Here is a 14,861-nt window from a genome sequence, read left to right on the forward strand (position 1 = left end):
ATTCTGGCAATAACAACTTGGCTCTATTTAATCATACAACTTTGAAATTCTGCTAGTCTCAAACATGTGGCATAATGGAAAAACAATTGGATTTGCATCTTATCTCTTCTATACTTTGTGATCTTGGTCAAGACCTCCTTTGATTCTAAATTATTTCATCTGTAATAACAAGTATAATGTTGAGACAGCAGGGCAGTAGAAAGAGCACTGGATTAGGAACCAATAAGACCCGAGTTCAAATCCAGCCTCAGATACATATTCACTTTTTGCTTTTGAGCAAGTCATTTAATGTTTGCCTCAGTTTCCTCATCTGTAAAATGGGAATAATTACTTCTGTTTCAGGGTTATGGGGATCAAATGAGATACAATGTAAGCTCTTTGCTAATTTCAAAGCACTATAAAATGCTAGCTATTATGATTAGTCAGTCAGTCAGTAAGCACTTTTATGTCCTAGGCACAGTGCTAAGCCCTTGGGATACAAAGAAGGGCAAAAGATAGTCCCTGCCTTTAAGAAGCTCCCAGTCTGAAGGGGAGGGAGAGGACTTTTTTTCACTTTTGTGTCCTCAATATATTAAGAGAAGACCCTTTGCTCCAGCCAAGTTGCTATCCATTATCGATTGAATATGCCCAAATCCTTTATGTTTTTGTTTATATTGTTGTTCTGGAATGCTTTCCTTCCTGTCCATCAAGCTGATTTTGCCCCACTTATAAGAACTAGTCCAAGGTCCATCTCCTTATTGAAGTTTTCCTTCCTACATTGGTCTTTCCCTAAATGGAAATAATTGCTGTCTGTGCTTTATAAGAAAAAAAAATTACATTTATAATATTCATTAAAGTTTCAGGCACTTTTTTATGTACATTATCTTAGAGGCTATTATGGTATGGTGTATAGAGAACTGAAATCAGGAGAAGATATCAGTCCTTCTCTGGCCTAATCTGTGTTCTTAATAGGGTGTTTGGCAACTCTGTAAGACTTCTACAGAGTCTACATTCTACAGAGAATGTGCTAATTGTATCATTAGAAGAGATTTCCTTATACCAATGAAATCATAGGTTCAGTCTCAGTTCTATTTTCTCATTTTTATATGAATCCTATGGTAATGAAACTTAGGTTCAAAGAAATTAAATGATTTATCTGTAAACTCACAGTTAAACTCAATTGTAATTTTAAAATTCTTTACTGTATATAATTCTTGTATTTCAGAATGTGTATAATTCTTGTATTGTAAGAAGTGATACAGACTTATATCACCTATAATCTAAATTAAATTAAGTTGCTGTATGAACAAAAAAACATTTTGGAAGGATGGGTGATACCTGATGGCCTGGCAGGTAAAGGAGATGAAAGAGTGGATAACTGTAAACCTTACATAATTTAATGTTATAGTTATAATGATAAGATTCCAATACGGAGTCACTTAGGCCAAGTAGTCTTGATGCCAATAAAGTAACTCTCTACCTTGAGAATTCTCTACCACATTTGGGTCAGATTAGGAATGCCACCTTACATCTGACACAAATTATATAATTTCTTGTATATACTGTATATAATATCTTGTATTCTTGTATTAAGAAATATATAATTTCTTGTATATACTGTATATAATATCTTGTATTCTTGTATTATTATCTTAAGCTACATTAGTAATTCCTCATGGAAAAGGACTATGGTAGTACACATATATATAGACATGACACACACATGCATTTACTAAGTGGAAGAAAATATTAATTAGTTTTGATTAGACATACATCAATTCTAAACCTCATTTTTTCAGACAGTTTTGACTGACTTAATAATTATTATTCTTAGAATAGAGCTTTAATTTAAACATTTCCCCAGATCACATTTAAAGTCCATTATCTAACCACTACATACCTGTCAGCTTGGCTAAGATGACAGGAAAAAATAATGATGAATGTTGGAGGAGATGCGGGAAAACTGGGACACTGATGCATTGTTGGTGGAGTTGTGAACGAATCCAACCATTCTGGAGAGCAATCTGGAATTATGCCCAAAAAGTTATCAAACTGTGCATACCCTTTGATCCAGCAGTGTTTCTATTGGGCTTATATCCCAAAGAAATACTAAAGCAGGGAAAGGGACCTGCATGTCCCAAAATGTTTGTGGCAGCCCTGTTTGTAGTGGCTAGAAAGTGGAAAATGAATGCATGCCCATCGATTGGAGAATGGTTGAGTAAATTGTGGTATATGAATGTTATGGAATATTATTGTTCTGTAAGAAATGACCAGCAGGATGAATACAGAGAGGCTTAGCGAGACTTACATGAACTGATGCTAAGTGAAATGAGCAGAACCAGGAGATCATTATACACTTTGACAACAATATTTTATGAGGATGTATTCTGATGGAAGTGGATTTCTTTGACAAAGAGACCTAACTGAGTTTCAATTGATAAATGATGGACAGAAGCAGCTACACCCAAAGAAAGAACACTGGGAAACGAATGTGAACTATCTGCATTTTTGTTTTTCTTCCCGGGTTATTTTTACCTTCTGAATCCAATTCTCCCTGTGCAACAAGAGAACTGTTCGGTTCTGCAAACATATATTGTATCTAGGATATACTGCAACATATCTAACATATATAGGCCTGCTTGCCGTCTAGGGGAGGGGGTGGAGGGAGGGAGGGGAAAAATCAGAACAGAAACGAGTGCAAGGGATAATGTTGTAAAAAAATTACCCTGGCATGGATTCTGTCAATATAAAGTTATTATTAAATAAAATAAAATAAAATATTTAAAAATAAATTTTAAAAAAGACCATTATCTAATTGGAAACCTATTTGCTTTTCCCAGAAAAGCAATTAAAATTTCGTTGAACTAATATCTTTTGTTTTTGTAGCACAGTAATGACAAGAAGTAAAACCTTACTTCAGCCAAACTAACTAATACAACAACTTTCTCTTGTCTGATATTTAGGTGACAATCCACACACTCTGCATTGAAAGGAGAGAAAAGTGTGTTTTTTCACCTCTCTTCCAGGGCTGAGATTAGTTAATATCGTTGTGCAGTATACAATGGCATTTTATTCTTTTTATTTACATTGTTAATATTACATATGTAATTTTCCTTATTTTTAAAAAACTTTTTTCTGCTTTAGTTTTTTAAAATTTTCCTGTTTCTTTGACTTGCTCATATTTATTTCTTACAGTACAATTTGTTTAGTCTTTCTCTAGTTGGTAGATACTAATTTTATTCTTACGTTTCTACTACCACAAAATTAAATTTTATGCAAAAGGGAAGAGGTCATGGGGGCTATATATTAAAAATTTCTCCCTCTGACCTTCTAGAGATAGTGAAATCTTTGGGATAGAATATGAATGTTTAGTCAAAGAGTAAAGATATTTGTTACAGCAGTCTAAAGAAGAGACATGATATCTTGAAAAAATTTTAGGCTTACTTATTTTTTTAATCATTGAAAATTCCTTAAAAGAGACAACTCATCATCTTGAAATCTAGTTAAGTTGTATAACTCTTGTTTCATGGTGAATGCTTTAAAAGATATCTTTGGTTGGAGGATATCTGAATGGTTGGAATTGGAAAAAAATATACACTTTAAAAAATTTCTAACTTAGCAGTAGAGAGAAAAAAATTCCAACGGCCCTTGATGGTCATTACATTTTTTTTGGTGGGGGTTTTAGTATTTGCTTTAAACAAAATCTACTTTCTCATCATATAGTCAACAAAACCCACTTCACTTCTGTATTCTGAGCCCGTCATCTCCCTATTATGAGACTGATAGGATAGTGTTTTGAGACCCTGCTTACTGCACCTCTGGAATAAGGCAGTGTCTCCCGGGGTGTAAGTTCTCCTGTTGAGCTTTTCTTTCTATAGTGGGGCTTATAGCACATGTCCTCGGTATAGATGTAGTGGCCAATAGAATAAGTCCTTTTCTGGATACCCAGCCTTTGTCTAAGAAAAGGCTGGCTGGCCAGTCAGAGGGGCTGAGGAAACAACTCTGTAATGAGTGGGAGCACTGTGAATGACATGTAAGACTATCGGAGTGCTTCAGGGCAAACTCTTATTGAAAGCAGTGGGGAAGGGGGGAAGGAGAGAGACCCTGGCACACAGTGCAGCTGTGCCCACTGTCATGTATGAGGGTTGTATTCCATCAGGAGCACGGAGGCCATTCCCTTTCGATTTCCATTCTGTCCTCAGGCTGAATCTGGCTTTTAATTTCCTCCTCCCCCAAACTCCTTTCTCTCCTGTTTATTCAAGTGAAATGCATTTCTGTGTCCAACTCTGTTTTACTATCAGTTTTACTTCTCTTCTGCATTTGTTCTTCCTCCTTGTTGGTACAGATGTTTGGTACTTGATTTTGGGAGATAATTTTTTTTTTTTACTTTACTTTTTTCCTCCTCTTTCGACTCCCCTCACTTCCAAGTAGTTCTCTTCTAATACTCTCTCTCTCTCTCTTTTTTTTTTTTTCATAATATCAAGACATAACAAAGCTATTCCTAGGCCTCGTCTAATTGGATTCCCTCTTTGGTTCCTTATAATGAATGGATTTAGGTCACATGAATTAATTCCCCATTTTTGAATGTAGATATTTAATGCTTGTTTAGTCCTTTATCATTTGTTTACCTTTTTATGTTTTTCTTCACCCCTGTGTTTGAACTTCAACACAGCTCTGGTCTTTTTAATTAGGAATCTTAGAAGTCTTCTACTTTAAGGTCCTTTTTTCCCCCCTTATAGCATTATACTCAATTTTGCTGGATAAATAATTTTTGTTTATAAGCCTGTATATCCTTTGCCTTCTGGAATATGAGTTCTCTAAGTTCTCTGCTCTTTATGTGGTGGCTACTAAGTCATATGAGATCTGACTTGCCCCTCAGTTCTTGAATTCTTTCTTTCTGGATACTTGTAGTATTTTTTTAATTGACTCAAGCTTTGGATTTTGGCTGTGATGTTCCTGGGAATATTTCTTTTATTCCCATTTTTTCTTTTTTAATGTTTTATTTGTTCCCAATTACATATGAAAACAATTTCTAACATTAAAAAAAAAATTTAAGTTCCAAATTCTCTCCCTTCCTTTTGCCTTTCCCTTGAGAAGGCAAACAATATGATATTAATTATATATGTCATACAAAACATTTCCCTATTAGCCACGTTGGAAAAAAAAAGCAAGGAAAATAAAGTAAGAAAAGTATGTTTCATTCTGCCTTCAGAATTCCAAATTAGTTACGGTCTTTTCATCAGGAATGCTTGAAAGTCTTCTATTTCGTCAAATGGTTTTTTCCCCCCCTCTAAAGGATTATAATCCTAGCTCCTTTGCTCTTGAAATATGAATGATTACATTCTAAATCCTCCATTCTCTTTAATGTAGAAACTGCTAGTTTTAGTTTTATGCTGACTGTGACTCCACAGTATTTGAATTGTTTCTGGCTATTTGCAGTATTATCTCCTTGACTGAGGAATTCTGGAATTTTGCTGTGATATTCCTGGGAGTTTTAATTTTGGGATCATTTTCAGGAGGTGATTTCTAGATTCTTTCAGTTTCTATTTTGTCTTATGGTTCTAAGGTATGAGGGCGCAGTTTTTTTTTTTTTTCTTGTTAATTCTTGCAAGATGACATCTAAGCTCTTTTTAAAAATTTTTAAATTATGACTTTCAAATGGTCCAGTAATTCTTTTGTCTGTCTTGGATCTATTTTCCAGATCATTTGTTTTCCCAGTGAGATATTTCACACTTTCTTTTACTTTCCCCCCCCCCTATTCTTTTGATTTTGCTTATTGTTGTCTCATGGCATGAGAGCTTCCACTTGTCCAGTTTTAATTTTTAAGGAATTATTTATTCTTCATGAGTTTTAGTACCACCTTTTCTATTTGGCCAGTTCTAGTTGTTTTCTTAAGTGAATTTTTGTATAGCTTTTTCATGTGGCTAAATCTGCTTTTTAAGACGTTCTTTTCTTCAGTGGATTTTTCTACCTCTTTTACCATTTGGCCTATTCTCTTTTTTTAAAGCTGTTTTCTTCTTCTTCTTCTTTTTTCTTCTTCTTCTTCTTCTTCTTCCTCTTCCTCTTCCTCCTCCTCCTCCTCCACCAAGTTGTTGACTCTCATTTTTTCATGATTTTCTTACATTACTCATTTCTTTCCCTAATTATTTTCTTTATCTCTCTTATTTACTTTTCCCTATTTTGGGGGTACAAGGTAAGGAGCTCTTCTAGGAATTGGATTTGAGATCATCCATATTTTCTTTGAGGCTTCAGATGTAGCAGTTTTGGCTTGTCTTCTGACTGTCACCCTGTCACCATAATAACTTTTTATAGTTGGGTTCTTTTAAAAATTTGCTTATTATAGCCTATTTCTTGATTTTTAAGTTGATATTAAAGTTGAACTTTGTTCTAAGGGCAGATAGGTTTTTGTACAGCTATTTTCAGAGCTAATTCTGGAGTTCTGAATTTTCAGTTTTTTAAAGGAGAGTTGTTTACTACTTTCTTAGTCTATGCTGTATTTAATGAACAACTACAAGCCTTCTTTTCCCCGCCTGGAATTTTGACTAGGAATCCCTGCTGCCCTGTAGTCACAAGCTTTGGTGTGCCAGTGCTCCTCCTTGCTCTGAGACCAAAACTCAGGATTTCGATCCAGAATTGTGTTTGGACAATGCAACAGTCTTACATCCAGTACCAGCAAACAGAGTCCTGTAATATCTTTCTGGCCATTTGTCTTATGGACTTATTATGGTCGGTGGACTAAACGTTGGGGACTGCTACTGGTGATTCAGTTGCCCCAAAGGCGGCCTGATGCTGCCTTGCCCTGGTGTTATCTGGGCTGGAATGTGTTGTGCTCTCACCGTGGTACAACAGGCTTTTTCTGCCAACCTTTTAAGTTGGCTTGGACTAGAAAATTGTTTTACCCTGTCCTTTTGTTGGTTCTGCTATTCCAGAATTTATTTTGAGGTGTTATTTAAGTTGTTCAGAAGAGAATTTGGGAGAACTTAAATCAATGCCTGTCTTTCCTTCACCAACTTGGCTCTTTTACCCGTTGGTATTTTTTTAAAAGAGGTAACCAATGGAATTTCTTTTTTCTTCCCTTCTCTCCCTCTTCCCTCCCCTTTTTATTTCCATTTTGTTCTGGGGTTCTTTGATCTGGGTGGTTTTATTTTATTAAATTTTAAAATTAGATGTCTAGCTCTTGACTCATACCATTCACATGGTCCACTGATTCTTAATTTTTGTTTTTTTAAATCTTAATCTTTTTCTGATCTTTTGACTTTGTTTTAAATATTCTAGTTTTATGGCATAACTGGCTTCTTTTTGGTCATTCTAATTTTCAGAGAGTTTGTTTCTTGGGTGAGGTTTTCTTTGCTTTTCAAATTCTCTCTTCCTTAGTTCTCATATCTTTTCCCATTTTTCCTCAAGTACTCTTATTATTTTAAAAATATTTTAAACTCTTTCCAAACACTTGTGTAATTTCTTCCAGGAATTCTAGTTGAGTTTGGACCCAAGTTGTATTTTTGCTTTAGATATTTTGGAGTCATTCTTTTTTTCTGTATTTGTGTTTTGAGCTTTCTTGCTATCATAATAGCTCTTTATGGAGAGTTTTTTTTTTTTTTTTCCAACCCTTCTCATTCTTCTAGTTGCTTCCTAACTTTAGGCTTGATGTTAGAGCTAGATTCTGAAGCACTTTGGAGGGAAGGTCTAGGCTGTTTCTGTTGCTGCTTTCTTATATTATTGAATGTTATGTTATTCTACAGTCTTAGAGATAGACTGGGGACCTACAAGCTTTTAGTGCTTCTAGAGTGGTCTGAGGGCAAAGTGATTGCTACCCTCCCTGATTTGAGTTCTGCAATTTTTTTTTTCAATCTGTACAAAAGTAGACTATTGCTGGATTCTGCCCTTCTCACTCAGCTGGAAAGTTTTACTGGTTCAGTGTGGCATAATTATGGGCTCCAATTTGTTCTGGGATTCTTCTTTGCAATCTGGGGTTCCTCCTTGCAGTCTAGTCTGAATGCTGGAGGTGAGCCCTTATTTTTAGCCTGAAGTATGAGCCACACTGTTGTTTCTGTTATCATTTCTCTTCAGCTCTCCCCAGGTCTGTAACCCAGAAATGAGTAATGAGTGTCAAAGTTGGCATCTGTCCCTGTTGTAGTGCCCTGCTTTGGGTCTTGTGGAGTACGGGTCAGCATTTTCCTGGTACTGTGGTGCTAATTCACAGTGTTCCACAAACGTCATACTGCTAGCCTGACCTCAGTTGTGCATAAGGCATTCCTGTCTCTCTCTATGCTGAGCTTGGGGACCAATTGATTCACTGGACCTTTTTCTGGATTTTTAGTGTGATTCAGTTTATGTATATTCTATATCTGTTTAAAGGAGTTTTATGAAAAGGAGTTCCCACACCATTCTTATCATTTCTCCATCTTGTCACCTCCACCTCTCCAATACATCTCTTTTGATGTTTAACAAGAGCTGGTGTGCTTTTATGAACCCTAGTGATTAGGTTTTTTCTTCTTAAAAGACCCTTTAAGACATGATTTTTGTACAACAGGAATAAATCAAAAGGGCTTAGGTCTTGGCTTAGCATGGGGTCAGTGTATGTGGCTCTAGATCTATGAATGTGACTGAATATAGATTTTACATTCTTTTTTTTCCTTCAACATTCAAGTGCTCAGTTTGTATCATGTTATTTAGTATTTATTTAAATGTTCCTTAGTATGTTGACAGTATATTATACCAAACAATACATAGTAGTGCTCAATGAATATTAATTTTTCCTTCATGTATATCTTAAGTGTCTCTTCCTTAAAAATTGTTTCATTTTTATCTTTGTATCCTCAGGAACTAGGAGAGTATCTGGCACATAAACATTTTATTGACTATTTGACTGACATAAAAATGATTATTTGTTGACTGACTAGATCTGTTTGCATCTCAGAATATGTCCACCTGTACCTAAAGTCCATATAGCCATATACCATGTAAATAGTATATGGATTTAATGTTTTCCAGTCAGTCATTTCTAATCTATCCTCTAATCCTCTCCATTAACATAGAGAATTAGTAATTAATTTGTTTGTGTAGCTAATTAAGTAACTGTAGATGTTCTAGAAGTAGAATGATAAGTCATTCATTTAGTTTCTTTTTTTCCTTGGTTTCTCCATGCAGCACAGGGATTTCCGAGACGAGTGACTGATTTCTTTCCAGTTAGTCAACGATCATGCACCAGTGACATGGCAGAAAGTGGCTCCATTGATGAAAATAATGCTGCTGCTGATGAAATGGCCTTTGCTTGTGCTTTGCCGCAAGAACATGAAAGGGAATCTAACTTAACTCCTTTGGGGTCTGTTGTGACTTCTAGAAAGCGATGTCTTTCCTTTGACCAGGAAGGAAACCAAGTCACAGGAAGAGACCATTGTGGTGGTGTGGCTAAGAAAAACCCCAAGGACCAATCCACAGCTCCTGGGGAAATGAAATGGGAAATGAATTGTTTATTCCAAGTCCCATTAAATCCTGGACAAATTAAGCAAGAAGATGAGGAAAATGGTCCCGAACCTGACCTTTATTATGGGCTTCTTGGAAACTTGCCCTCTCAGGAGCCCCAGAGCCACATCTGTAGTCTTCCCAGTGAAGTCCTGAGACACATCTTTGGTTTCATCCCTATGGATGATCTCTATAAGAGCCTGAGCCTAGTATGCCAGCTTTGGAGAGAGATTATCAGTGATCCCCTGGTAAGTGCCTGGAAACTTGAAATGAATGAAACTATGTTTATCTTTAAAAAGCACATAATAGAGTCTCACCAGAAAATTTTCTCCATTGGTTGCTTTTCAGGGAGGATCCTTGGACCTCAAATTTATGTTTTTCTTTTTCATTATTGGAGTAATCTGGTCCCTATTTGGGGGCTATTTCTTGAGATGGAGGCCAGGAAGGGCAACCCAAACTCTCCATAAAAGTTTTGTAGATAATAATGTGTGATAAGACATATCAGTTTTAAATAGTTGATCTTGACTAATACAGAATTTCTTACCTTAGTATTAGATTTCTATCTTGTAACTTTTTTTGTGTTCTAATAACTTGACTAACTTTGCCTAGTCTCTGACAAAGACTTGTAGCAGATTTTGCTGAATTTATATCTTTTGCATGCCAGCTTATGGGGAGACAAGAGGATAAAAGTGAACTTGATGAGATGGTTTCAAAGCACAAAAGATTTCAGGGAAATTAGCTTAGATTTAAGACTCTTGAAGAAATAGGAGTTTTTGTCATCTTTGCATTTTTATCTTTTTGGAGCTTATTCTGGCTCAAAACACATACATTATTTTATATTATGTTTCCTTGACTCCCTGAATCTGGTACTTCTTTCAATTGATGTGAATTATTTAATTGATCTGGAAAGAAGTGATCTTTTGAGATATTCTTCATTCAGCTCTGACGGCTTTTTGAAAGGATGTCTCTGCTTTTCACTTACCTCTTAAAATATAGCCTACAACTAACACTTTCTGTTTTCTGATAGGTATTTTCATGGATGAAAATAAAAAAACTATATTTGGCTAATGTGGAAATAAATTTTGCATATCTTCATATGTTTAATGCATATCATATTTCTTAACTTCTGAATGGGTAGGAGTAGAGAAAGGGAGAAAATTTGGAATCAAAAAGAAAAATAACAATGCCTTGTTTCACAATGTTTTTGCTTTCAGAAACTTTCATGTCTCATTTTATCTTTTTAGTAGTCCCAGAAACCTTAGGTTCATTTCTCCATTTTACAGATGGGAAAATTGAGGTAATGAGAATACAGTGAAGATTATACAAGAATACCAGAATTAGAATTAGGACTTCTGACTATTTAGTAATAGGGAAGTCATACTCAACTTACGGTTTAAGTTGTAGGTTATCTTGTTGATATCCCAAGCTCTCTTGTTATCTCTGAATTCCTTATCTCACAGTTTATTCCTTGGAAAAAATTGTACCATCGTTACATGATGAATGAGACACAAGCTGTCAGTGAAGTGGAAAATATTCTTTTGAACTATGCCATATTAAAAGAGGAGAACCTGTGTGTGCTGAACCTGATACGGTGAGTTACTTAGCTATGTCAGGGGAAAATGGGATCTTGGACTAGTTTATTCTCCTACAAAGTTAAACCAACAAAAATGCAGAAAGTCTTAAAACTATGCTCTTTTCTTCTATCCCTTTCCTTTTAGGCTATATATTACAAAATATATTGGGAGAATACTTTAGTCTGAAATCTTTTTTAGAATTACCTAATTGCCTGACTGAAAAAAATCTTGCCATTACTTAGTCATTGTCCTAGTCAGAAAACTTTTTTGGAGGGCCACCCTTAATTTTTCCAACCCATTTCTAAAACTAAGTCAAAATTCAAGAAGTTTCTCTGTTTACTCTGAAGATAGAATTAGGGTAGTGACTTCTAAGAGGGACTTTTGCTTAATTCACTGGAGAATAGTATCAAATTGAGGAAATGAAGAAGTCTTCAAATCAAAGTATCTCTTCAATTTCACTTCTTTTCAGAATGAAAGAAGAATACTTTTGAGAGATTAATTAAAGAGGGTTTTAGGAAAATGATTGTCCAGGATATGTCAAAAGTTGTGGCAATTATTCTCTTTATGGAAACAAAATGTTGAGAGAACTTTTATCTAAGCTCTGTAACTATGCTTCATCTTATTGTAAGTTTTGTCTCTGAGAATATTATATTATAACTTCAAAATGCCTTTTATGAGAAGGTTTGTAAGGGCAGATTGGATTTCTATCCCTTTGACTTTTTCTAAGCAGAAGTGCTTAAAATGAGCATAATTTAATTACTAAAATGTTTCTGATAGTTTTGTATTTATTCCACAGACACTATGGTCTGTTTTATTAACTCTTTTTTTTTTTGGCTGTCCTACAGATACACAGTTGGTACCAAATATGTTCAGCATGTCAATTTTGAGGAGGCGAGGTGTTGCCTGAAAGATCATCCCCTCTTTCCTCAGGCAGAGGCGTGCCTTTGTCAAAAGATGCTTGATTTGTATAGTGCTCCTGGGGTATGTAAAGGGACTTTGGGGAGTTATAGGCAAAGATGGTATTGCTTTCTCTGAAAGAGAAGAATATATGTTGGGGAATGAGTTCTGTTTAAAACTACTTTGTGTTTTTATAGAATCTTGCTTTCCCTTTATTTGATTATTTTTTGATACTGTAATCTAAGAGTTGGTTTTCTCTGTGCCCCAGTAAAGGAGTGTGAGATCATAGAATTATATTACTTTAGACCTGAATTTTAAAAGACTACTAGTGTCTTAATCTAATGCCATAATCCTTTTTGTGGTACCTCTGATAGCTATTCATCTAACCTTCACTGGAATCCTTAATTCTGTAGTGATAAAGAAATCATTGCCTTTTGGGGCAATCTTTGTTGGATAACTTCAGTTATTTGGAAGACCCCAAGTTTCAGTTTTGCTACTTGGCACTGAAGACTTTGAGGTTGACAGTTATAATTTGAGAGGGATGAAGCCCATCAGTAGAAAATATATTGTTTTTGGGTCGAGTTGGGAGAAGATCATTCAATCTCTAGTTTTCTTTTGTTCAGCCATTTCAGTTGTGTCCAACTCTTTGTGACCCCATTTGGGCTTTTCTTGGCAAAGATGCTGGAGTGGTTTGCCATTTCCTTCTTCAGCTCATTTTACAGATGAGGAACTTGTCAATCTCTAGTATCCAGAGTTAATGGACTTGATTGCCAGTTTACAGATAGTCTATCTTCTGTGTGATATTGGGTAAGTTATTTAACTTTTCTTAGCCTGTAAAATGAGAGGGTTGGACTAAATAAACTCTAGAAGAACTAGATGATTCCTTCTAATTCTAAAACACTTAGTGATTCTGAGATATGAGTGTTCTGTAAATTAAATATTTGTCCTTGGCCACACAGTGAATGGCAACAGATTGCCCTTAGCATGTGTACTTCTGATTCTGTGGTTCTTTTCATTTGGATTAGAAATTTATTCTCAAGTGTAATTGTGAAATATGCATGTAGTCTTATCACACAATTAGTCTTAAAGCAGAATAAGCTGCCACATAATTGGTTCTATTCTGTTATTTATGAAAGAAATTGTTGATGATACCAGTGGTTAGACAATTGTTTGGTGTTAACACAAAATATTTGCTTTACAATGAGTTGGTTGCTCTCTCTGCAAATGTTAGTCTTTTATTTAAAAAGAACCTTAATTTAAAAAATGTTAATAGGGGTGTGTGTGTGTGTGTGTGTGTGTGTGTGTGTGTGTGTGTGTTTTAGTAAAAAATGGGAGGGAACATGCTTTAAGTTAAACTTTTATTTTTAGGGACTGTCTCAGTTCTTGGCATATAATACGTTAGTACATTTTTTAATTTAATTTGTTGACTGTTATGTCTATATTGAAAAGCATAGGATTTAATGTGGCAGGGTAACTGATCTTAACTTGCATGTAAGGCAGCCAGATGGTGCAGTGGAGAGAATGCTGGTTCTGGAGTTAGGAAGATTTGAGTTCAGATTTAGCCTTGGATACTTCCTGACTATGTGACCTTGAGAGGGTCACTTAATCTCTCTTTACTTCATTTCTCAACTATAGAGTGGACATTCTATAGCACTTACTTTGTAGTGTTGTAAGGGTCAAGTGAGATAATATTTGTAAAGTATGTAGCACAGTGAATGAGGCTCACCGATACTGTAGAATGCTTATTCCTTTTCCTTCCCTCTTCTTATGTTGCCTGAACCCATAAGTTTGTTGAAGCCAAAGATTTTTCATAAAAAGGCTCTTTAATGTTTGTGGAAATGAATTGGGCACAAAATATTGTTCAATTCTCTTCAGTCACGTTTGACTCTTTGTGACTCCATTTTGGGGTTTTATCGACAAATAGTGGAGTGGTTTGTTATCTCCTCCTTTAGATTACTCATGAGAAAACTGAGGCAACATGCCTCACACAGCTAGTAAGTCTGAGGCTGGATTTGAACTCTGGCACTCAATCCTGTGCACCCCGGCTACCTCTTCTGTGTGGGTGATTGTTGACTGGCCTCTTATCTGAAAGTCCCAAAGATCTGCTGAAATATAGTAACCAATGAATTAATGTTTTCTAGAGACATAAAACCATGAAAGCAGCCATCTATTGTACCACTAAAGTCAGACTCTGAGAAGAGGAGGTCAGAGCTGAAAACTGTTGCTGGACTGAGCACTCATTTCTTTCATGGCTGAGTTGAGATAGGGCCATCTTCCACAGTTTGTAAAATTGATCGGCAGCTGATGGTAGCACACCAACCTAGCACTACTTTGTAGGTTGACTCACTTGGCTTTCATTAAATGCAGCATGTATCCTCTTTTTCCTCCCTTGTTCTCTCTTCCACAGGGGATCAGTGTGTGGGCCTTAATTGCAACGATCATACTTCTCTCCAACAGTATGAGTGACATTCAGAGGCTGATAACCTGTTTCAAGAGGCCTGCTTCCCCGGTGACCATATTAGACGTCACGGAGACTCTGTACTGTATGGCGGTACTGCTGCATGCCATGAGAGAGAAGGGGATTAAGATTAGTAACAGGTGAAAAACAAATGGGGGGAGAGAGGGAAAGGAGGGAGGAATTAAATTCTAAAGCTGAGAGAACCGAGTTTGTATGTTTGAAATTTTTCAGCCTTGTCTTTCATTTAGTGAAAGCCTCCTTTAAACATGGGGAATGGAGTTTAGAACATCAGGAGATTTTAATGATTTTTCTTTTGACTGTGGTATAGTATACTGGACATTAGTCCAAAGATTGAAGAACAAGTTCTAGTTCTAACTTTTATTATGTGACTTTGCCAATCCCTCTCAGGTTATACATTTGTAAATAGAAAAACAGTATTTTTCCCTGCTGCAAGATCATTACAATTTTTCTCATTTTCATTTTTTCCCTAT

The 14,861-nt window shown here is 35.7% G+C and overlaps 1 protein-coding gene across 1 annotated transcript in view; it reads left to right on the forward strand.

Moving 5' to 3' along the window:
• Positions 1-14,861, forward strand: part of FBH1 (F-box DNA helicase 1) — a 97,699-nt gene that overhangs the window by 16,820 nt on the left and 66,018 nt on the right. Inside the window, exons 3-6 of the mRNA XM_051961854.1 lie at positions 9,127-9,689; positions 10,902-11,032; positions 11,861-11,996; positions 14,320-14,510. Coding sequence (XP_051817814.1) covers positions 9,127-9,689; positions 10,902-11,032; positions 11,861-11,996; positions 14,320-14,510 — 1,021 coding nt within the window. The remainder of the gene's footprint in view (positions 1-9,126; positions 9,690-10,901; positions 11,033-11,860; positions 11,997-14,319; positions 14,511-14,861) is intronic.

This window comes from Antechinus flavipes, chromosome 5 (genome assembly GCF_016432865.1).
Source record: "Antechinus flavipes isolate AdamAnt ecotype Samford, QLD, Australia chromosome 5, AdamAnt_v2, whole genome shotgun sequence".
Taxonomy (NCBI): Eukaryota; Metazoa; Chordata; class Mammalia; order Dasyuromorphia; family Dasyuridae; genus Antechinus; species Antechinus flavipes.